Consider the following 25291-nt stretch of genomic DNA (forward strand, 5'->3'; position numbering starts at 1 on the left):
TAATTGGTGGTGTAAAAAGTGAAGCTTTTGAAAGTTGATTTTTTGTGGTTAATTATTTGCTTTTAAAGTGTCCTGTAAATGCAAAATTACCTAGGAAAGAATTGATAAATTATTGTTGGCTTTAGTGACTTTAAAAATGGCCTTTATTACTGTGACATGAAATAAAATTGTTAATGTTCTGTAAATGCACAATTATTGAGGAAACATTTAATAAATTATTGTTGGCTTGACATCAAATAAAATTGTTAAGTGTTCTGTAAATGCACAATTATTGAGGAAATAATTAATAAACCATTGTTGGCTTTAGTAACTTTAAAAAATGGGTTTTATTACTGTGACATGTGGTAATTAATTTTAACAATGCCAAGTTCTATGGTTTAAGTGCTTAATTGACTTGCCAGGTCACCTCTTTTTTGTGTCAACAATGATTAATGCTTTTTTGGGAATGATTCACTTTATAATTTTCTAATTATCCTAATTCAAATGCAAAATAACCTTGTATAATTTTCTAATCTACACTTATGCATTCTATATAAGCGCCCTCATGCATTCTATATATTATTGTTATCATGTATTCTATATATTTCATAATTGTCAACCTTTGATAAAATCGATAATTCTCTAATGATCTATATGAATTTGATAATAACATAGATCTATACTAATAAATCCACACAATAAAAAACAGTTAATACAGGAAATATTAGCCCGTCTCACTAGTAGAACATAAGCAACGCACTTAGTACTACTATTATATCTATGTGGCAGACAATTTAATTAAAGCTTAGCTTACTTTTTTTGTTGCTCTTGGCTGGTGTAAGCATAAAAGGCTGGGCTTATTACCAGTGACTACCTACAGCCCAAAAAAGGCAATATTGATATTGACCCTCCACTCAAGACTATGGGGTATCAACTCTGAATTGTTGATGCGATCATGCAAAGATGGTCAAGACCACCATGCTCGTTGAGCAATTGTTAAGGTTCTCATGAAAACGTGGATAAATTTTGGAGGTTCCCCGAAAGAAGCTGCTCCATTAATAGTAGAGCTGTAAATGAGCCAAATCGAATCGAGTATCTCATGTTTGAACTCTGTTCGTTAAGCGATTCGAATAACGTTCGTGTTCGTTTGTTAATTTTCGAACTCCAAATCTGTATTCGTATTCGGCTCGTTAAGCAAACTTTATGTTCAAGTTCGAGTTCGTGTTTGACTCATTTAATATAAACGAGCAGTTCGCGAACATGCTCGAAATGCTCGAATCCAAATTATTTTAAGCCTTAAATATGCCATACAAATCATTAATCATTCTAAAAAACAATTAAAGTACTAAGTGACTAAATTCTATTATTCATTAACTATATAATAACATTAACATAAAAATAACAAATAAAACCCTCCAAATATAAAAGTCTAGCCATAAAATTAACCCTAAAATTTGTCAAATGGTAATTATGTCCATATTCGCGAACGTTCGTTAAAACTCGCGAACATGCTCGTGTTCGCTTGATTATTAATCGAACAAAAAAATTTGTTCAAACTCGGTTCGTTTAAGATTTCGAATGAGTCTTTCACGAATACGAACGTGTCGAAACGAACCGAACTACCGAACAGTTCGGTTCGTTTAACAGCTCTAATTAACAGGTGGAGGATAAGGGGCTTTTGAAATCACCAATTTCAATCGCACGATATAATACAGATAGTAACATAACACGTATATAGATATTAACACAACAAAATTTGACACTCTTTAAACACTGTACTGCAAAATCAATTGCATTCATTCAATTTCATATCAAATTGTTCCTACCATTCACTGCATCCTACAATCCATACTGTGATTGTAGAAGCCCCTAATCATCAATCATAAAAAGTTGGAAAATACTAAAAGTGGGATAGTAGCATGTGGTGTCCGAAATCCACATGAGCACATCTTATTGACAGGAAATGTTCATGTGGTTTATAGGATTCCTTAATTCACTATGTAAAGCCTAAACCCTCCTGGTCGCTATGTTAGAAGCTTCTTTCAAGGAATAGATATCAACAATTATCTAACCATCTAAGACACTTAGCGAGTTAGACTGTTTCTTTAAGCCCAATAGATTTGACCAACAATGACTCACCAAATTGCTAATGCTAAGAATTGTCTAACCCAAGTACCTCAGGATATTGCGAGGGCCTGTTATTGTCAAATTATTGTCATTGAACAAAGGGCACAGACATGGTTGTCCGTCCTTGTGGCAGATTTTGCCAATAAAGCAAAAATTCAAATTATAAAGATGAAATAATGACACATAATTTTGACTCAATTAATTAACTTGTATCAACCCTCATGACGAGTAATTAAATACAGTTATTCACGTTTCTTACTCAGTCCTTCCGGGTAATTAGCAAGGTAGTCATTTGGATACATAATTAATTTTGTAGATTTCTCACTTTGATTTCAATTAAATTAAGTTCTTCTTCAAAAGAAGAACACAATACACACACACATATTGATACGTTGTCAAGTAAATTCTTAAATAGGAGAAGTAAAATGAGATATAATTCTAGCCCAGAATAAAAAGAAAAAAGAGAAAGACGTAGTGATATAGTAATTAATAAGATCAAATATATTGTATTTTTAGAATCTTGGACAATATTACAGGAGATATTTTTTTTGGGTGGGGGAAAGAAAGAGTTGTTTAACACTTTTAACTAAAGATATTTCAGAAACTAACAAAATCCACAAAGAATTCTATTTAGAGTCACTGAACGGATCATCTTTAATCTCTTCTAGTGCTATTTCAACTTTAGATATTATGGGTGACTAATATATAAAAATGGTCTTGATCAACTCTGCTGCCTTCAATAGCCTTCATATATAATTGGTGAATAATGACCCTCCAATATAATTGGTATCCATTTTCTCATCGGTTGAATCCGTTGCCGCGTTAGTTTGTGGAGTGTTGGTTTTAACTGGTGGCTTGCTTGGCGCACGTGATGTAGAAGCACATCTTCTGAAAAAAAAAGTAAGATCTCAGAGCAAATAAGTTCAAAAATCATTAGAGATATATATATATATATATATATATATATATATATATATATATATATATATATATATATATTTTATGCTATAGCTGTAATTCAAGAATGCAAAACAAAGCATTGTTAGATTCACAAATGGTGATTCATCAATTATTATAAACATTATTGTTGATTTTACTTGTCTATTTCTTGATAAAGAACATCATATACACATGATGAGTGAGGAGTAGGTTCTCTTTTGTTGAATAGAAAATCGTGTATTTCATGACCTTTTCTTTGGGGTTCTATTTCCTTTGCATGTGGCAGCTTCAATTAAGCATTTAGTAACATGTTAATTGTTCAATATTTGGTATAGTACCTAGCTAATTATTTCAGACATTATTAAACGTTATTCCTAACTAGATTTGTCTAGTTTCCTTGAAAAGAAAATCATATTAACATGACGAGTGAGCAATAGGTGATGCAAAAAAGGTGAGATATGGTGGCCGAATGATTGAGCAATATTAGAAGAAAACATATTAATTGATGTGAACAATATTTCATCTAATAGTATTAGCTCTCTAGAATTGACGTGCACCATGATCCACAAAATGAGACAAAAGCATCTATTGAAAATCAAGAGGTTGAATTTCTTTTGTACTTTGAATTGACATGCATCTAAGGTAGTGGGGGTATCAGTCAACTGAAATAGTGATGTTGTTGTGGTCAAAATATCATGCTCGTGCCCATTCAAATTCAACGTGTATCAAGAAAAACGTGCGTAAATTTCAATTACCACAGAAAAAACATTCGATTTTAGTCAACAGTCAACGTGAAAAAAGGGCCGGAGCAGACAGGGGATACCTATCTAGCTACATGATCAAGAGGAGTACCGAGGAAAAGTAAATTACGTACTTCTCATGTCATGGTCGGCATAAGAATCATCACTTGATTTGGAGCCTGGAAAAATTGATTTTTGAGCTTCCATATACGGATTACTACTATCTATACGAAAAACCTAGAACGAATTTGTGTTTCTGTAACTGGTATTAGAGATGTATAAAATTCAAAGACGGATTAACATATATATATACTGCTACGTTGAACAATTCAAAGGTACAATGTATTTTTTCCCCCTTCGATTGGTATTAAGCTATTAGAAGATCCAATGCTTTTTAATTCGATGTTACTTTGCCAATGGTGCATTAAGGTTTGCTTTACTGAGTTCAACAATAAAGTGCAACTCGAGGCAAAATTCAAAAGAATTTAATGCTTTTAGCTCTTAATCTTATTATACATACTAGGGTTTGAGTTTTAGACCTGCCAGTAAGGTTACCTGCCATGCTAAAGCAGTATAATTGTTTGGATAGTGTATTATTTGAAATATTATTTGGAATAATTACTGTAGTATTTTTTATGATGTGATATATGTGAGATAAAAAGATGGTTGGGAATATAAAAAGGTGGGTTGGGAAATGTGTCTATGATGCAAGCGAAAATATTATTTGGGATAATTGGGGTATCCAAACAAACCCATATTAGTGAGCAGCCAAGTATTGATAGAAAAGATGCTTGGTTAGCACGCAAAAGGCATAAATTTTCTCCTGAATGATATCCTTTGGCTAACATTTTCTACTGAATAATAACTACAGTAGTGCGATGCGAAGGCACATTAAAAGGCATAAATCACTATATCATGATGCATGCTTCATAGAGGGTCATAGAAACCTAAATAGCAAAGGATAGCAATAAAGAACAATTAGGCTCTGTCTTCTTTAAAAATTATAAATCAACATAACTAAGGCTTTTGCTATTTTTTTACTACATCTTGACATCATCTCTCTTCTAATATACCACAGTGCAGATTATCCAAATGTGAATGTTGAAGATCTTGCAATTCTTCGAAACTGAAAATGCTACCAAAATCCTACAACACAGCTCTCGGGAGAGGGGGACGAGGAGAAACAAAGTACACCTGATATTTGAAGTTAACCAGAAGTTGTAGCGTCAAAGCCCAAAGTGCCCTCAGAAATGTTCATGCGATACCCATTGAAGCAAACCATTATAACAGCAGGGTAATTAAAGTAAAGCCCATGTCCATGCGCAAAACCAGAGAAACAAATATAACAAAGATAGCTGCAAAATAATTGAAGAGTGAGATATGTTAAAAGTCTCTATCACTACAGTTAAGGTCTATCTAGTGAATAATCCCCTTTCAAAGAACCAAGTTATGGAACTTAGAAGTGCTTATCTATGCCAGAAATTAATCAGTGCATGACCAGCATCAACTTCCTAAAACCAAAATTGAAACAAAAACGAAATTATATCAAACAAATGATGATTGACTGCAAATTCTACTTATTGGTCCCCAAAACATGTGAATAATTAATACCAAGACAGTAAGAGCTGAGAAAGTACTCTTTAACTGGTCTTTGGTCCTAACCATGATAGTCACTAACATGACAATGCAGTAAACATCAAAATTAATGTTTCATAAAATATAATTGCGGCATAAAATTTTTGGGTCCCTCTTGGCTTAATGAAATTGATGTTTCTAGGTCTATCAATGTATTGTTTCCAATGGAATTCATCCAACAATAAATCAACATACCGCAAGACCGGAGCAAAAACAATCGAGTAATTAAAAGATATAGAGAAGATACACACAATGATCAATCAGGCTCAAATCCGTAAAAAGAGAAGGCAAAATGGAGGGAGGCACCACCATGGCTACAAATTCCCAGTTACATATGCGAATGAATTCCATCTCATCCCAGAAGCCATCTGGGTTGCCCAGCCAATATAAGGGTTTGAATTTACCTCTATGCATTTCGCCATCAATCACTCAATAAAAGATTTTCATCGTCCCTGCCACGAATTATACACAAACCTCAATGCCCAAAAGCAAAAAAGCATGAATAATTATGATTATACAGCAAATACTAGAGGAAGAAAATACATGAAACTATTTAAAAAGGCGAAATTGAACTGAATATACCTCTCTTAGCTCTCTCTCTCTCTCTCTCTCTTACTCAAATGACACAAATGTCCAGTTTAAATGACATGGCAGATAGAGGTTTCTTGGGTGCTGATAACTATGGCCACTATAAAAACAAATGCCAACCCAAAAGCTAGTTTACCAACAAAGTTCAAACTAATATAGAAAACATTAGCATCTAGATGAAATGAGGTGAATACGGCAAACTTAGAGCATGAGTTTCGGAGCTGACGCAATCTACATACCATATTCATGAAGAGGAGCATCATAATCATAGCTAGTGGTAATAAATTGTCCACCAGCTATCCTGCCAAAGTTTGTTCCTCCATGATATTGCCATAAAGAGAAGAAACTAAGAAGACAATTACAACAGTAATTTAGTAGGAATTTGAGGAAAAATAATTTTTAAAGCTAAGAAGACAATCACAACAGTAATTTAGTAGGAATTTGAGGGAAAATAATTTTTAAAGCACTAAACTTTGCCATGTAATAGTTAATTAAAAAGCCCCGTTTTCAATAAATTCTGCAAGAGAAATAGCCAAGCCTTCAGCCGGATGGTAAGTTACTACACTGAATTCAGTAAACTTGGAAAAAAAAAGATAAAAATAGTCACTTTCCTGTCATGAAACTTCAAGAATTACGCGTCTCCCTATAAAAAAAAAGTAATCACTGACCAGCTAGTTCAAGCTTCTGTCCACATCTTGGGTTTATAAGCCTTATTTGGGGAGTAGTAGTGCCAGTAGTAGCCATTGCATGTATTTGTCTGGGCAGAAGTAAAACAGACATACTATTAGGATATTTATTATCCTCTGCTTCTTGAACATACTATAAGGACATTTATAAAAGTATAAGCTACATTGTACTGGCCTGACACAACTTGAAAAATCTTATTTTATGCAAATTGTGCTATTTAAATAAATAATCCCCATTAAATTGTGCTATCTACACCCTAAATGAAGCATAAGCTCAACTCAACGCTAAGCTTATAGGAAATGTCTACAAGGCATAAGCTATTCAACAAAATGCTTTTCAATGTGCAATTTCATAAGCTATGGTCCTAATCCTAGTTCACCACCCTGTACATCACATATAAATAAAATACTATGACTTACCATCATTTTTATGATAAACTATTACTATTAACCTATTATAAAATGTGACTTACTATCATGGGCAAATTATCCAATTGGCCCTTGAACTCTTTGTCTAAATAAAAATAAGCCCCTCATCTATTTTTTGCTGATTTTAAGCCCTCGAACTTGTAAAATTGGACACCCGCGACCCTTTTAGCCAGTTTCTTCGGTTTTGCAACCGGAAAGCTAATTCACACGAATGCCAGTGTGCTTCTTCAAAGGGCATTTTTGTCCGCATTTTCTAAGCAAAAAGGGAACAATTTCTCCTTCTTCCCTCCATGTCTACAAAACCCTCGTTGCCGCCGCTTTCTCTCTCCTCATTCTCTGCAGGAAAGTGATACCACTGCTCTTAGGAATCTCCCCACTAGCAGAGTCATAGCTATTCCTTCGACTGCCCAATTCTCCCCCACTCTGGACACCATCCAATCCTATCCAGCCATTGATTCTTAGTGGCAGCTCCATTAATAATATTTTTTTTTTTTAAAAAAAGAAGAATTCAAAAGAGAACAAAAAAAAAGGTTGAATCAGTAATCCGGCATGAGTTGACTAATCTTGCCTTCTTCAGCAGCCATTTTCTGCTCCGAAATTTTCAACCATACGCAAATAGCTGTAAAGCTCAGCACCAGACTCAACAACCCACTTCCCAATCCGATCCCCACAATGGCCAGAATAGATAGCCCTTTGCTCCTCATCGGCGGCAATGGGTACCCGTACAGATCCTTATTCCCCTCGTAGGAGCTCGCATTAAACCTCGGCAGGTTCCCACTCCTATTTCCTAAGGACGAGGGTATCGGACCCGACAACTTGTTATTCGAAACATCAAAAGTCGAGAGGCGGGCCGGCAATCCTAGCTGCTGAGGGATGAGCCCGGAAAGTTGGTTATCATGGAGATCGATCACATTAAGGTAGGCGCAGAGAGTGAGCTGTTGAGGGATTGGGCTGGAAAGGCGGTTAGAGGAGAGGTTCAGGACAGCAAGATTGACGAGGTGGTATTGGAGGTCAGGGGGGATGGGGCCGGAGATGGCGTTGGATGAGAGGTCAAGTGCTTGGAGATTAGTACAGCTGGAGATATTGGGGGAGATGGAGCCCTTTAGGGAGAGGTTGGAGAGGGAGAGTTTGTAAATCCGGCCGTTGTTGCAGGTGGCGCCTTGGAGGAAGGAGGTGAAGCCTTGGCAAGAGTCACCAAAGGTAGCTTTGCTCCAGTTTTGGAGGTTCTTTAATGGGTCTTGAAGGGATTCACTGAGGCGGGTTAAGCATAACTCATCGTTTGGATCTGGCTCTGATGGCGGGAGTAGGGCGCAGGATCTCCGGGTTAAGCATAGTTGTTCCCTTTTGCTTAGAAGATGCGGACAAAAAAGCCCTTTGAAGAAGCACACTGGCATTCGTGTGAATTGGTCTTCCGGTTGCAAAACCGGAGAAACTGGCTAAAAGGGTCGCGGGTGTCCAATTTTACAAGTTCGAGGGTTTAAAGTCAGCAAAAAATAGATGAGGGGCTTATTTTTACTTAGACAAAGAGTTCAAGGGCCAATTGGATAATTTGCCCTACTATCATTATCTAGTGATAAGTTACTAATGTTATTAATACACCAGATACCAATGCTAAGTAATACACATAAAGCATCTAACAATTTTCTTATTATTTCAAAAAGTTGTGCAAGGCCCATGAGTACAATTGCTGGAAAAGTAGTAGTTCAATCTTAAAATCTTGCCTCTGGCACACTACTTTGTCCGTTAAGGAACACTAAATCAAAGAAAAGTTGTAGAGATTTTTTTTATTTTTAGAAAAAATATTTATGCACTTTGTTCACTCATTTGAAAATGGTCTTCCTCTATTTTACTGAGTATTCATTATGATCCACTTAATGATTCAATGAGAACCTAGATCTACTTAATTATGCATAGCTACACACAACTTAACAAAGGCATTATGTGAAGGTTCCAACAACATTGGCTAAATAATGGTAGTTCTTCATATTAGTGTCAAAGATTTAGGAATCTTTCTTATCTCAAGGATGTAAGGAAGTCTGATCAAGGTGTTTCCTTCTATTGTTGGGAATGTATTGACTAATTCTAATACTATATGTCAAATAAGTAATCCATAACTTGAAAATCAGTTCGTTGTGTTTGACAAATATGTTGAAATAACTGTCTTGGAAGCTAAGAAATATGTGTAATACATTGAAGCAAGCATATGTCCATTTTTAGATGTGTGTATCAGTGAATTGATCTCAATCTGCTTTTGACAAAAATGTAATTTTTGAGGACCAAATAGAGCCATGAACTATTGAACACTCCTAAGGTTGTGCTGAAAGTCTTTAATGCTTAAATTTCTATGAAAATTAGTCTAAAATCCAAAATGCATTTCTATTAGCCATCAATGGAGAGTTTGAAGATAGGCCTTTTGTTCCCCTCCAAAGAAAAACGAGCACAAAAATAGGACGTTAAATATAAGGGACTCTTACAGTTTAGCATAATTTAATGCAAAATTAATTATATACAGTATAGTCCTATTAAGGGAGAAATAAAATCAAACCAAATATTTCTTTTTTCCTTAAAGAGCTAGTATACGGACATAGGTTCGAGAAGGCAAACTTACAGGTTTGTGAATATGCATATCTGATTCATGAGTATCGCTTCTGGTAGAATTTCCATAGCAGTATATAAAAGTTGGGGGAAACTTTCTCATCTGCAACAAATTTCCCAAAATAACAATACTAATAAGAAAAGTAGAACAAGGACAATTTACTTGAATAGTAAATCTTTTTTTTTCTTTTACAAAAAGAAAAATGGAGGGAGGGTAGGAGAGGTAGAGAGGGAAACTAACAGAAATCTTGCTTCTTTTCATGGAAGGTGCATCAAAGGAAAACTGAATTGGAAGATTTAAATCAATTCAAACAGTATATGATATGACAGAATGCATAACTAAAAATCTCAAATACATAAAAATAAAATACTTGAAAGAAATTGTAAAAAAGAATTCAACTTCCTTAATCTCACACGGTGAGATTTTTTATACCCTAACATAGTAAAAGAGTGCGAAATATATAGTGAAAAAAAGTAAAAGAAGAAAAAAGAAATCCCGTTCGAATCATTAAACTCCAAAATTTTTAAAAAAAACTGAGACTAATATCTACCAAAAGTAGTTCAACTTAACAGCTACAATTTAACTATTAATGAAGTAGAGACATTGAAACAAAAGAAAGCCAAAGGTTTACCTCTAAATTTTCTAGTAAAGGTGTTTAAGTCCAAACCTTCTGTAGCAGAAAATTAGAATCCTAAACATTAGAAACAAAGGAAATATGATAGTAGCAAAACTAACAAAACGAATACCCATTCAGCAGATACAAGTTTTCACAGTATGGCAATAAAGCAAAAATTTCTTTTAGAAACAAGAAACACATGTGACCTTGAAATTTTTCTTGTAGCAGTATATGCTCAATAAAACAACGAATATCAAGCTGATGTGTGTACCTTCTCAGAAGTAGATGTACAGGCTTGGAGCAAACTACTTCGTTCTCCCAAACTCATTGGGTTCTGTTTATCTACTCTTCCACATCATATTCCTCTGCTTCCTGCACATCCAAAATACCAATAAGGAAAATTCTAAACCTTTTTTTTTTCCAAAACCAACAACATGATTACAAAATCAAGCCCTTTATACAAAATAGAAAAACAAAGAAAATTAAATTCCTTTATCTACAAGAGGAGAATCCATTGAAAAACTGAAGTTTTTTTGTCCAAAAAAGAAACCAATAACAAAATCAAAATTTTTGAAAAAAAGGGGACCCAATACATTAGGCATTAGAACCTGCAAAGAAATGAGGGAAAAATTACACTACAATCAGAGAGGTAGACAAAATTTGCAAGCCCAAAAATAACGGGGAGAAAAATGGAGTTCTGTAAGGCATTAAGGAAACCACCAGGATAAAGTAGAAGCTTGTAGCGTAGATGCAGAAAACGAAAGTAAAGAACAAGAGCAGCAGTGGAAAGCTTATGCGGAAATGACCCCCTTGAACAAGAATTCAAAACATTTAGGGTATGTTTGGTACCCCATAGAATTGGGGTTTAGAATTGGAATTGGAACCCCAATTCTAATTCTTGTGTTTGGATGCTGCCTTTTCCATAGAATTAGCATTGAATTCTAATTCCAAGAGGTCCAATTCCATGAGTTGAATTCTTTATCAGACCAAAAGAATTCTAATTCCAATTCCACATCTAAACCCTCAAAAACGGGTCTACACGCGGATCCAACGTGGGTAAAAAATAAAAATCGGGTCAAGTTCATTCGCGTCCCCTTCTCTATCTAATTAACCGCTTTTCTTCAGCACAATTGCTCTGATGTCCACTGCCGCTTCCACCTCAACCCTAACATTTTGCCTCTTCCACCACCGTCTCCCCCATTGCCCTTTGCTCCTCCAGCCATCCCTCTACCCTTCACCACGCATCTACCCATCACCTCACCAATCACAAGACTGCTCCGAGTGCTCTCTACTTACCCGTGTCTAATTTTCTCGAACTGGGTTCTTCAGTCCAGAAGGTAACAACTAAAAGCTCTGCTCCGAGTGCTCTGCTCTGCTCCGCTCTGCTGTTGCCTTTTGGCCTTTGGGGGAACTTACAGCTTGCTAGTTGCCTCTGGTGGATTTCAATCTTTTTCTTTGCTTCTCCTTTCTGGTGGCTTCAAGGATAAGCGATTTGGATCTTGGGCTTCTGGTTTTCTCACAGTAAGTTCAAATGTTGTGCCTTTTCTTCTGTTTCGATGTGATTCTCGGGTTTTTTTAGCGTTTTAGTGATTTTGTTGGCATTAATGTTTTATGGGTTGTTTCTAAGTTTTTGTAATTCTGGACTAAATTTATGACCTTTACTTGCTGTGGATATTTTAAAAACAAAAGGTGAAAATGCTATACAGTAGAAAATTTCAACGGCAAGATCCCTCTTTTCAGTTTGTTTGAGCTATCCCCAATAACAAGACAGAAACGAAACCATATCCATTTTATCTTTCATATCCATTTCTGTTCAGGTGGACTTGTTCAAGTTTTGTTTGGCTCATTTCTTGTCTTGTTCATCAGATATCTAATGACAAAAGAAGTTCCTTTGCACCTGTTTCTCTGGCTCAGTATATCTGATGCTGTCTTCCATACAAACAAAATTTTGTTTTTGACTTCTTGAAAGTTGGGGTAAGATGCAACTTTTGTAAATAAATTAATGGTTCTCCTCAGTTTAGGCTTCTTTTTTAGTTTCTATATACTTTGTGTGCACATGTATTTTGAAGCAGTAATATCTGTAAGTAAGCCTTGGATATAACTGCAATTTCCCATGATTAAGCCTATTAATTCTACTTCCTTATTTTGTTAACTTTTCACACCAGGTGCAGTGTCTTGTTCTTTAAAGGAGGTGAGATTATTGTATACTTGTTGTAGCAAATTAGTGACCCCGTCAAATTTCTTGGAAGGCGCTGAATATTAGATGAGAATGATATTAAGAAGCAAGAGGAAAAGCTAGAGGCAGGTGCTTCATTTCTTGTGAAAATGGTACATTTGCTCTACAGCTAAAGCAAAATGGTCGTTGTGTCCTTATTCAAGTATTATTTGTCAAAGGAAAATGGTCTTAATTTAGCATTGAGCTTATGCCGTTTTACAGTCACCCTTACCTGGCATGGAAACATTGTGAACTGATGGCCTGCGTAGGTCTGCAAGGAGGAGGAAAGTGGTGGTGCCTTGGTGTTTCAATGTTGAAGTTGATGGCTTGGTTCCTTTGTTTTGTGTTTTTGAAATCCACAATTGGTTGAATTCTTGTCTTACCTTTGAAGCTAGAAAGGACTATTACAATTCAAAAGGGCTACCTTTCTCTTTGGCTTGTTTTAGGCTTTTAGCAAGAATACATTTTTCTATTTCTTTTAGCGAGAATACATTTATTAAACTTTTAGTGAGAATGCATTCTTCTAAAGAATCGTGAATTTGTGTTGCAATATTTTCTATTTATGTTGTCATTGTTGGTTGTGGTTTTGCCTGAATGTCTCAGCTGTTTGTTGCTCTTGGGGCTTATCAAGGTTTTGGCTAGTATTTTGCAAAAAAGGAAGTAATTTGCTTTTTTCATTATAGTAGTCATGGATTATATCAATATTTGGCTGTATCAATGTTTGCTTTTTTCAGATGCCAAGAGACTACTAATGGCTAGGACTGGTGTTGCTTCCAGAGGCCAAAAGTTTCGATTGCTAACAAACCATTTCAATGTTAAAGTAGCCAGAAATGGGGGCTACTTTTCCACTATAGTGTATATAACCTCTATATCTATGATGGTTGTTTAAGCAAGCAATTTAGAACAAGTATTCTGTTCTTGATATGCAGGTGTCGATTTATATTATCATTGTTGCAATATTTTCTATTTATATTGTCATTGTTGGTTATAATTTTGCCTGAATGTCTTAGCTAGTTTCGGGGTTTTGGCTGATATTTTGCCAAAAAAGGAAGTAATTTGCATTTTTCATTAAAGCTTGAGTAACAATTAGCTAAATGCAAGAAAAAGTAAATTATTAAAGGTACAAATTGGTTTTTTCCTTTAATTTTTTAGTAAAAATTAGCTAAATGTAAGAAAAAAGAAATTATTATATAAAAAAAAGAAAAAAACAAAAATTTTATGTAAGCAAATGTTTCATGAAAACAATTCTAATTCCTAATGAATTCTTCTCTCATCCAAACAAAGAATTTGGAATTCCAAATAAATTCCGTATCAATTCTATGCATTTTCCAAACGAAAGAATTGCAAGGATTTGGATTTCCAATTCATAGAATTCAAATTCTATAGAATTTCAATTTTAATTCAATTCCAATTCTGTAGAACCAAACGTACCCTTAGTCCATTCAACAAGCATCTCTAAGGAGAAAATTGTAATTAAACATTGCAAAACACTATTCATTGATTTAACCTGAGCATCAAATCTCATTAAAGCTGTACAACAATTGATGCTCCACTAATGCCTGCTACAGCCTTATAGAATGGGCATAATTGTAATATGACCATAAAACAGAGCAATAAATACTCGTACAGAAGGCATAAAATCCAGTGCAACAGACTTAAACTGACGACACAGCCCCTATCCTTAGCATATAAAGGGCAGAAACGACATATTCTCAACATACAAGCAACAGCCTGTTGTACGAGCCCCAACAAAAGTAGCAGCTGGTAGGATGAAATCACAAAAATGCATCCGGGGAGAGCAGATGAAATGCAATGAACAGTAACCACAAAACGAAATTGAAGTGTTCACCTCAGGAAATTTCCCTTCATCTCCAAAAATGGTACAAGAAAGACAGTAGCAGTTGCATAGACCTAGACAATGAAGAAACCCAAAATTATTTAAGGAAAATGATAAAACTAAATGAAGAAAAGAGAAAGGCCAAAATTTTGTTTAAATAGAAAAAGACAAGAAACCACCGCACCTAGAAAAAAAAGAAAAAAAAGTGAGGCATGAGTGGTAGTGTAGAAGGGAGCAGCCACTTGAGCTTCACCGGCAACTTTTACTTGAAAATCGAGAGCATTGCAAATCCTTCAATCAGTAATTGAATATGAAATAGGGATCCTTGTATCAAGACAAAAATGGAAAATTAAAATAGCCAAATTTGATTTAAAAAGCTAAAAATTAACATCAACATTGGAACTGATACTTACGAAAAAAAGTCACCATTGGAGCGCACAACAATCTTCCTGCAAAATTGAAGTTTTCACGATCTTAAATAGCGCTTAAACGGAAAAGGAAAAGATGAACAAAGAGGCCGAGGGAAAAATGGAATGGAATGGAAGACAGAGAAAACAAAAAGAAAAAGATAAAGGTACTACAGTGAGCATCACAGGCAGCTTGATTACGTGCACCAACAGAACAGGAGAAGAGAAGGCTCAATTTTCTAATGTCCGACGGCAAAAGTAAAAAGCTATTGTAAAATGGCTATGTTAGACATGAGTTGAAAATATGTAGTCCATTCAATGAGTATTTTTCGGGAGGAAAATGTAATTAAACAACACAAAATGAGCTGGCTGATAGAAATGAACATCACATCTCATTAATGCTTCTTGTTAATGCTGCAAACACCCAATGTTCCACTAACATTCGGCTAAGGCTTGCAATCAAAAGGCTAGAAGGACAAAAATGCCTTGGAAGTAAGCAGATGAAATGCAATGAACAGTATCCCTCCAAATGTCTTCTTATATATTTCGGCTGACCAGTTCTAGTAGCTCCAAGAAAAAGAGCAGCCAAAAGGCTAGAAGAACAAAAATCTAGAAGGACAAAGATGCCCCGAGGAGAGCAGTTGAAATGCAATGAACAGTAACCCCAAAACGTTTTCTTATATATATATTCTTATATATATATAATATATATATAAAGATATAAAAAGAAGTTGGGTTTTGCCGTTGATGTGTGGGTTTTGCAGTTGGGTTTCGACTGCCTTCGTGGAGTGTATTTGCCAATTTTGGATATACTGATCATAGTTTTAGCGCATATGAGACGAGTGTTTTATGTAGTGGGCGGCGGTGAAATTACCTTTTTGTAGCATGTTATAGTAGCATTCTTTACAAGTTGAGCTATGACAAGAGCATTGTTTTTTTTTTTGAGGCAAAATATACGTTATCCCTATGTGGTTTAGCAATTTTTCACATAACTCTCTTATAGTTTCAAAAGTTATATATAATCCCCTTCATAGTTTGGATTAAAGTGTCAAAGTGATAGAAATGATAATTTATAACGGAACCTATGAAAACATCAAAATTATCCTTGTTTAAAACTAAAATGGTTGAAATCACTAAAATATATAAATATAATATGTATGACACTCTAATCCCACATGATTTTATGTTTTACTATATAACTCCGTGATAGGACCTGCATTCTATTCTACATGTGACTTGTAACACAAAAGCACCGCACCTAGAATTCTTGGTATCAAGGTGGAAAATGAACAGAGGAAACCAAACTCGCTCAGGGACAACTTAAGAACGAATTTAGTTGGATAGACAACGCCACAACCTAGTGCGATTCTATGTTGATAAGTTGGTGATCACCTTAGTGAATCCTTTCTAAGATGGTTAAGTTTGCTTTCGAGAGCAAAGGAATCGTTCACTCAGGAAACGATGTTGATTTCTCAAAATTCTCAAAATCCCCCTTCTACAATGATAGATGACAGGTGTCAAGTCTGTGCAATAATAAATACCTATTCGAAAAAATACAAATTTTGTATATAGGGTTAGTAGGATTGAATCCACAGGAACTGGGGATAATTTGTTTCTTCTAGAACCCAAAGTTCAGGGAATTTTTATATAATTGAGAATAACTAAACAACTCAAATAAATTAAATAAAATAAAAACTAACTGACAATTTAGCAAAATTAAATCAATAATGAATAATCTTTAGCCAAGAAATAACTTCGAAAATGGTTCATTCAATTGATCATCGATGCAATGATAATTTCATTTATTCGCTGATAAACAAGTTATAACTGTCAAACACGCGATGACAATCAACTTCTCCTTACTGTATCGATGATCAAGGTACGACCGTCAATCACTTCCCTAATCAAGAAATAATCTTAGGTACGATCGTAGAGTTTAATTTTTCAATTATTTTAAGAATTAGAAAAGTGTTGTTCTAGCTAAATAACACACTACGAGGGTTATTTTAAATTAACCCATATGTTCTTCTGACACAAACCCATCATGCCAGTTACCAATAGTTTAGAGCAATTAAACAATTACAGATTTAATTACTCTAATTGATTTTAGGTTATCAGGTTGCACTAAATATCGGGCGCCCTTGATATTCAAACAAAATAATAACCATAAGAAATTAAATCAGAAAACATACGAATACCAGTAAATAAAAGAAATAAAAATAATCAATTCGATCTCACCATTTTAGATGAACCAAATCCTCCATTGTTTCTTGACTAGAATAAGAAATTTAACTCATCTCCAAGGAAAACGCTATGCGTGAAATATTAGAGTTTATTGCTGTGGCCATTCTCCCTAAAAAGATGAGATGAATTCCTGAGGAGAAGAGAAAGAAGTCCGTCATCTCGTTTCTACCTAAGAATAAAACAATACAAAACCCAAAACTACTACTACTACTACTCTATTCAGCCCCAGAAAAAAAAAAAGAAAAGATTAGGCAAACAATAATGCCTTTCTAGTCTTGCTTCCTGGTCTTGCTTCCTAATATTAGTAAACTACTATTACTTAGCCAAATCAAAGTATAACAAATCTCATCCTATCCGAAAAGAAAGAATATGTCTCAGTGGACAAAGTAGCTAGTGTCCTAGTAGAAATCAAATACTATCTATCTGATGGAGCCTCTGATCTTGCAACTTCAATTCAAATTTTGGAGATGACGTGCCAAATTCCGATCTTCCTGGACGTGTAGAGTTAGACCTTGACGTGCCTACGTTGAATTGCGCAAAAATCTAGTAAAAATCATGTTTTTAATTCCTTTTTTTCTCTGGATTCCTGCAACTAACACAATTATCAAATATAAGTAGAGTTCATCAATTAATGCAATATTTGATCGAAATTAAAGGGTAAACAATCATGAATTTTATAATAAAAATGCAACTTATTAATGGAACAAAAAATGTAAAAGCTACCAGCCGGGCCAACACTAATTAACACCTTAATCTAGATTGGTCTATAACCAACATGGTTTAACCGATATTATTTTAGACTAACATACTTCTAAACATGACTGCTTGAGGCCCAACTCTCCAACAAAATATACTAAACTAATGACTAAAGAAACTTCGGACGGAACCCTAGACATATGTCTCATCTCGGGCCAATGGACTGTCTCAACTGTCTTGAACTTGAATCAATATCACGGTCTTTTGTAAAGCTTCATGGCCAAGGCCCTCAATGGCTGTATAGTCTTGCTCTTAATCTTGTATTGTACGCACCAAAGTTTGAAGAGACTCTTTGAATCACTTAGCCCTAACTCTCGTCACTGGACCTGTAGGCACATTCACTAGATCAACACTCGTAGACGCTACACCTTGACCTTAACCTGCATCAAGTGATTAGAGATATTTTGATGATTCTTGATGATTTTAAGTGATTTTAAGTGAACATGAGGTACCAAATGTTCCAAGTATGCAATGCAATCAAGTTTAAAAGAAGAAGAGTTTGGCTGCTTTGATACTTAGTGGAATTTTGTCTATATCTTGAGATAGAAGCATTGGATGGATATGATTCTTGATGATTGGAAAGGTTACTCAATGATCTACAACTTTATGTTTTGTGTAAAAGCCAATTCAGCTTCCATCAATGAGATATTTGTAGTACAAGTGGGTACAAGAATAGGGCAACTTCAGAATTCATCGGAAAGTGGAAAACCTGTAGCAAAAGTAGGTATGAGGACAGATCCTAATGACTGGGTCACGAATCTTGCCCCAGAGATTCATATTTCAGTTGCAGAGCAAGTTGTAGCCATTTCACACAATGTTTTTGACTAATTTTGTGAAAGATTTTGACTGATTTTTGCAAAAGCGTGGAGACTTGCAAAAGCAAGGTTTTGGAATCTCAAGGACATTATTTAGAAACTTTAACATCATTGCTTGGCGACTTGATTTCTCTATGCATAGAGGCCCTTCAAAACATTTCTTAAATAGGGAGAGGTGCAAGAACTTCCCCACAAAAATGTAGCTTTTTATATATATATTTTTACTTTTAAGGTAGAGTAGGATAGTTTAAAGCAGTAAGTGTCATCCACTCTTATACATTGGCTAGACTAGGATGAAGATGAAGTTGAAGAAGAAGGGGATGAAGATCATGCGACAAGAGTTCTCCCTTCTTCAACTGTTTATCTTTTGAATTGGATTTTTATGTGTGGTTAATATACAAGTTTTGGATTTGTATTCCATTATATATTTCTAAAGTTTCATGCATTGCGTTTTAGTTGAACTTTCTATGATTGGTTTGAGTAGAACTTTCTATGATTGGTTTTTATTGATTATTTGGCTATTTAATCTAGTATTTTGAGCAAGTTATCTAGCACTTTTGCTTTTCGAATGATGATTAACTGGACATTGATTGTGATAATTTCAAAGTGTTAGATTTGCAATGAGAATTGGAATTTAACACTAATTAATTAAAGTGTTAAACATAGGAAGTACACTCACGAGAGTAGAGGTACACTTTTGTGGTTTTGTTCTATATAATTTCGTAGAACTTCATGAACCTATAGCTAGTTTCATAACTACAAGAGTAGGTATGGAGTAGTTATAGATATAGTGGATTCAATATGAGAGTAGGTTTCATATACGTAAGGAAATTACTCCATAACTAATCGAGGTAATAGTGCTCGATGATCTAAAACTTGTACTTGCATGAGTAGTTAGGGATATCATGATCTAAGGAGTTTTTATTTACTATTTCCTTGCAAATTTTAGCTTAGTTTTATTTTGTTCGATTTATTAATCGTCTAAATAACAGAGGAGATTTAGTAGTGCCAGTAGTTGTCTATTCTTTCTTATGGATTTGACTCTTAATACCCTGTACTCAATCTCAATTCATTTACTTGTAGAAAATTGTGTGTAGGGTATTAGGAATTTTTAAAGGGTAAAAGACCAAAAAACTTCCTGTGGTTTGTCAAATGTGCAATTTAACTCTGTGTGGTTTGGAAACCTACACTATAACTCCTTATGGTGTTATGACTATGACTCTTAATTCTTTTTTCTTTTTTTTTTGGCTTTTCCATTGAAGATTATATGTTTTAATTTCTTGTTTAGTTATTTAGTTTTGTTGCTGCTAATAGTCTTATTTTCCATTTATGTCATATTTTGATTTCTGTTTAGTAGATTGAGGAAAAACGCAAGAGATATCCACTTAATAACTGCCAGTGCGACATTCATTGAAGATAATGCATACATGGTGGTAAACAGACTGATTTTGTATTTTTTGGGGGTTTTTCCCCCTGAATAAGAGAAATTTTTCCCTTCCCTAGATTCTTAAATGTATATGCTGATAGGATTTAGATTATCACCTAATTGTGTTCTTTTGTTTATTTGATAGATTGTTTTCCTCAACAATTGAAGGTTACGAAGCTAGAATAGAAACTCCCAGGGGGTTGATACATGTACATTTGCTTGTGAAAGTTAAAAATAACATATTGAATAGTTGTGCCTTTTAATTTTCTTTGCCTTTCTACTCTTGAATGATGAGTTGGACTGGGACCACTACTACAAAAATAGTCTTTAGTGACATACTTATTATGACACTTTTAGCAAAATGTCATAATACAATATTAATATGACATGCAATAGGAATGGTCATTAAAAAGGAAAAGGAGACACCAAAACGATGTCGTAATGTTAGAAATGGATTGAAAAAAAAAAACAGAAAATGCCGAAACAAAGTGGCGCTCCACTAAGGCGCCTTTTTTTTCAGGAAAATTTGTAAGTCTCTCTCTGGAACCTACCCCTCAAGCTCTACTCTTTTCTCCCCCAATTTTTCTCCGAACAGAACCAATCATCCCAATCAAGCTAGAGAACCAATCATGCATCATCACACACAACATCCATTCTCATGCTCTCGCACCTTGTCTCATCGCACCGTTCTTTATCTCTCTAAGTAACTCTCGGATCCGTGGTTTGATTGCGAAGAGGATTTAGGGCATTTGAAGCTAGTGATAATTATGTCATTTAAGGGTAGAGGAAGGCAAGATTGTGTTGGCAGACAAACGGTTAGTCTGCATTTGATTTTTGAAAGTTATTTGCTTTTCGTGCCTAATTTTTTCCGTCTCTTGATTCAATTTTCTGTTGAGTTTTTCTTGCAAAATTAGGTTAGAAATTCTGATATTAAGTGGGTTATTCTATTTGTCATGAGTTTGGACTGATTTCAAGCATTTAGTGTTATACTTTTCTAGCCAAAAACGTGAAGTCTAATGATGTCTGCTATGTGTTTGCTGTTTTGCCAGAAAGAAACTTTCGAAATATAGCCGCTCGGTTTGAATAGTTGTTTAACTAGTTTTAATGCTGCTGGTTGAACTTGAAGATGCTTAAATTACGTGCTCCTAAACAAGGCAATATTGGGCAATACTTGAGTGGTTGGTAATTATCAAGTTCTTGGATTTGGATTCGGATTGTGATAAGAAACCAAATAGAGTTTAATCTTTATTAGTCTAGTTTAAGCATCTTATTTTCAGCTTTGTTCATTGTTTATTTGGTGGCTCTTGGAATTTGGTTTATTTGTTCTTCCTTGTTATTGGATTTTGGTGTTTTGTTAGGAAGATAGAGAGTCATCAAGAGACTAATAAAGTGCAGTAACATACTTACAGGAGGGTGATATTGTATGATTATATGTACTGTTGTGAGAAGATTTGGAACTGAATTGATACATATAGTTGTTGAAGATGGACATATTGAAGTAGAAATTGAAATTTTTTGAATTTAACTCTTCAAAAACTAGGAACTAGCACCTGTTTTGGTTCTTACTATACTTTAGGTTTTAAATGTTACATCACTAATATGTCTTTACTTTCAACCAACTCCATTTTGTGGCAGAACTAATATGGCATGGTGTAGCAAATAAACTCATCAAATTTAGAATGTGTGGCTCTATGATAGGGATATAATTATGCATTTTATTTGTGGTTATTTGGTCTTAATTTTGGCAGTTTATTATGCAAAGTATTGGATTTCTGCTCATAATTGGTATTTGTGTTAATTACAGGCAATTGGTGATAAAAGTGATAAAAAAGGGGCAAACCAGAAGACTAGGCCTTCTCTGGCGTGCCCACGCCAGACAACACAGAGTTGCGTGAAAAAGCCGGATCGCGGGCCCAAGCCCTGGAACAACCATTCTGATTGGAAGATACCTTTTTACCATGCGTGAAATCAGGAAACCTTAAAAGCAAGAAGTCTTTTGGCAACAAACAACTAAGAAAGTAAGAAAAAGGAATCCTTTTGGGAAACACAGGAGAATTGGAAACCAATTGGAATTGGAAAGCAAGTGCCGCGAAGACCTTTAAGTAGCAGAAGAAATAGAATTCGAAGAGGATTTTTGGTAACAATCCAACGGGGGAATAAAGGAAGCAAATTGTTTGAAGAAACCCACCTATTATTTCGGCTAGCAAAAAGGAAGCGGCGGCACAAACAATAAAAAGAAAACAGCAATAGACTAGTGGGAGGATCTTCGTCTTGGACTTTTCTTCTCTCGGCTTTTGCTTTATCATTGTTAGTCGCTTAGCGGCCGCATTGTTTTTCACTTCGTCTTGGGTTCAGCAAAAACTTCATGAAAACTATGAATTGCTTCGTCGTTATGTGGCAAGGCTGAATCTTTTATCTAGTTGAGGAATAAATCAAGGATTGGAGTACCATAACTGTGAGATCGTTTTAATTGTTTTATTTTTAATTTATATGTTCATGGGTATTTGATTATTCTCTATTTCTCCCTGAGTTATTATTGTTTAGATTTATTGGATAATTAGGCCTGTTATTCGATTGTCTAAATAATTGATAGCCAATTAGGATGTTGGCGCGTCGCCTTTAAGTATCTTGATTAGTGGCAAACGAGACAATTTCACCGCCTCGCAAGCGGTTTAATTTGGATCGTGGGGATAATTAATCTAGCCTAAATAAACCCGCATGTGTGTTTATCATCTAGAATTGGGTCTTTCTAATTCCTAATGCTGTGGCTACATTAAATCCTGTGAGCATTCCTGGGGTTGTCTAATCACAAGAAGGTAGTTTATGAGCGTCTCTTGACTACCATAAAATTAAGGAAAGATTGGTGGTTGGGCGCGTCGCTTGACCACTATAACCAGTTTATTCGTGAGTATATGAATTGTCCCTTGTATCTGTGATCAGTTGTGTGCTTCGGTGCCAAGATTAATTCCTTGACTAGGTTGTTTTAATTAATTGTTATTTGTGTAATTTGGTTCCTGCTATCTTACTCAACTTTAAATTTCAGTTTTTATTCCTTTTAAATTAGTTGGTACTACTGCTAAAATCCCCCCCCCATTTTCCTGTGTGATTTGCCTACCTGTTTCCTGAGGAGACGACCCTACTCACCACTATACTCATTCAGTTTTGGTAGCAGGTCTAATATAAATTTTATTTTTGGTGGTTTGACACCCACCAAATTTTGGCGCCGTTGCCGGGGAACTGGTGTTTTAAGTGACTTATTGCACAGGCTTTAGTTTTTATTTTTATTTTTATTTTTATTTTTATTTATTTTATGCCTCGATCTTCTCGTACAGGAGAATTAGAATTTGATCCAGAAATTGAGAAGACTGCAAGAAGGTTGACCAAGGAGGCAAAGTTGCGTAAGCAACAAGATTCAACGTCACCTTCAGAATCTAAGCAAGAGTTTGTTTCCAGTGATTCATCAAGTGAATCTGAAAAAGAAGAAGTGCATATCCCCCGAGTAGCAATTGCAGCCCCAAGAACTTTGAGGGAGTTGGCAACTCCTAACGTGAACCAGCAGCCATTATGCATTACATTTCCGAACACGGAAGAGACAGTTGAGCTTAAATCTGGTCTTATTCACTTACTTCCTACTTTTCGTGGTATTGCAGGTGAAGACACACATAAACACTTGAAGGAATTTCATGTGGTGTGCTCCACAATGAAACCTCAAGGAGTCACTGAGGACCACATCAAGTTGAGAGCCTTCCCTTTCTCTTTGGCAGATAAGGCTAAAGATTGGTTATTTTACCTGCCATCTGGATCCATCACTACGTGGGAAGAATTGAAGAGAAGATTCCTCGAGAAATTTTTCCCTGCCTCTAGAGCCGCCAATATAAGGAAAGAAATATGTGGAGTTAGGCAGGCAAATGGGGAAGTTCTATATGAGTACTGGGAGCGCTTTAAACAACTGTGTGCCAGCTGCCCGCATCATCAAATCCCTGATCAGCTCTTAATACAATATTTCTACGAGGGATTATCACCCATGGATAGGAGCATGTTAGATGCAGCCAGTGGCGGTGCTCTAGTTAACAAGACTACAGACGAAGCCACGTTATTGATCTCCACCATGGCTGAAAATTCCCAACAATTTGGAGTGAGAGCTGATGGAGCAATAAGAAGGGTCAATGAAGTGAATCACTCTGACTTAGAGGGTAAACTATCTGAGCTTACCTCTCTGGTACGTCAAATGGCAAGGGGGCAATTACAATCTGTGAAGACTTGTGGTATCTGTGCTGCTCCCGGACACATGACTGACATGTGCCCAACTCTCCAGGAGGATTCACCTGAACAAGCCAACATAGTGGAAGATTTTTCTGGACCACCTCCACGAAGGAATGATCCTTTTGCACCCACTTACAATCCAGGGTGGCGAAATCATCCTAACTTTAGCTATGCTTCAAAACCCCCTGGCTTTCAACAACATTTCCAGCCACGGCCACCAGTGCAACAACCATCCACTTCCAATTCAAACATATCTCTTGAAGATATGGTGAAGTCACTGGCCCAAAGCACGAGTCAATTACAGCAAGAGGCTCAAAGATCTCAATAGGAGTCTCACAGATTTCAACAAGAGACTCGTGCTAGCATTAGGAATTTGGAAGTACAGATGTCTCAATTGGCAACTTCCATGAGAAACCTGAAAAATAGCAATAGAGGAAAGTTACCATCTCAAGTAATTCCTAATCCCAAGGAGAATGCCAGTGCAATGCAATTACGGAGTGGCAAGGAGGTACAGTCTCCTAGGCGTGCCCACGCCAAAGAACAAGAAGTGCCCAGGAAGGGGGAAGAGGAAGATAAGAAACAATCCTCTGAAGTCTCAAAGAAAGTTGACATTTCTCCTTTTCCTGGCAGGTTTACAAGAGCCAAAAAGGAAGAATCTGAGCAAGAGATTTTGGACACCTTCAGGAAAGTGGAGATCAATATTCTTTTATTAGATGCTATTAGGCAATTGCCTAAATATGCTAAATTTTTGAAGGGCTTATGCACTAATCGCAATAAGTTGAGTCTGGATGACAAGGTGAAGGTGGGAGAGAATGTCTCAGCGATGTTTCAAAGGAAGTTGCCCCAGAAATGCAAGGATCCAGGTATGTTTACTATACCATGCATAATTGGCAATCAAAGAATTGAAAAAAGTATGCTTGACTTAGGTGCTTCAATAAATGTCATGCCTCTTTCAATTTTTAAAGTTTTGAATTTAGGACCCCTCAAAGAAAC

General features: G+C 35.6%; 2 protein-coding genes and 1 long non-coding RNA gene across 3 annotated transcripts; 2 read left to right on the forward strand and 1 right to left on the reverse strand.

Moving 5' to 3' along the window:
• Window positions 1-7659: 7659 nt before the first annotated feature.
• LOC113700884 (receptor-like protein 44) lies at window positions 7660-8517 on the reverse strand. The gene has a single exon (XM_027221314.1). The coding sequence runs from the start codon at window positions 8515-8517 to the stop codon at window positions 7660-7662; it is 858 nt and encodes a 285-aa protein (XP_027077115.1).
• Window positions 8518-11455: 2938 nt separating this feature from the next.
• On the forward strand, window positions 11456-13100 carry LOC140011417 (uncharacterized). The gene is made up of 3 exons (XR_011818570.1): window positions 11456-11856; window positions 12501-12663; window positions 12820-13100. It is a non-coding gene; the product is annotated as an uncharacterized lncRNA (long non-coding RNA).
• Window positions 13101-23345: 10245 nt separating this feature from the next.
• LOC113700885 (uncharacterized) lies at window positions 23346-24626 on the forward strand. The gene has a single exon (XM_027221315.1). The coding sequence runs from the start codon at window positions 23346-23348 to the stop codon at window positions 24624-24626; it is 1281 nt and encodes a 426-aa protein (XP_027077116.1).
• Window positions 24627-25291: the final 665 nt, after the last annotated feature.

The sequence above is a fragment of the Coffea arabica genome, chromosome 7e, assembly GCF_036785885.1.
Source record: "Coffea arabica cultivar ET-39 chromosome 7e, Coffea Arabica ET-39 HiFi, whole genome shotgun sequence".
In the NCBI taxonomy this organism is placed as follows: Eukaryota; Viridiplantae; Streptophyta; class Magnoliopsida; order Gentianales; family Rubiaceae; genus Coffea; species Coffea arabica.

Coding starts and splice junctions, on each gene's coding strand:
- LOC113700884 (XM_027221314.1), bottom strand. CDS start 8,517: ATGCCAGTGTGCTTCTTCAAAGGGCTTTTTTGTCCGCATCTTCTAAGC.
- LOC113700885 (XM_027221315.1), top strand. CDS start 23,346: ATGCCTCGATCTTCTCGTACAGGAGAATTAGAATTTGATCCAGAAATT.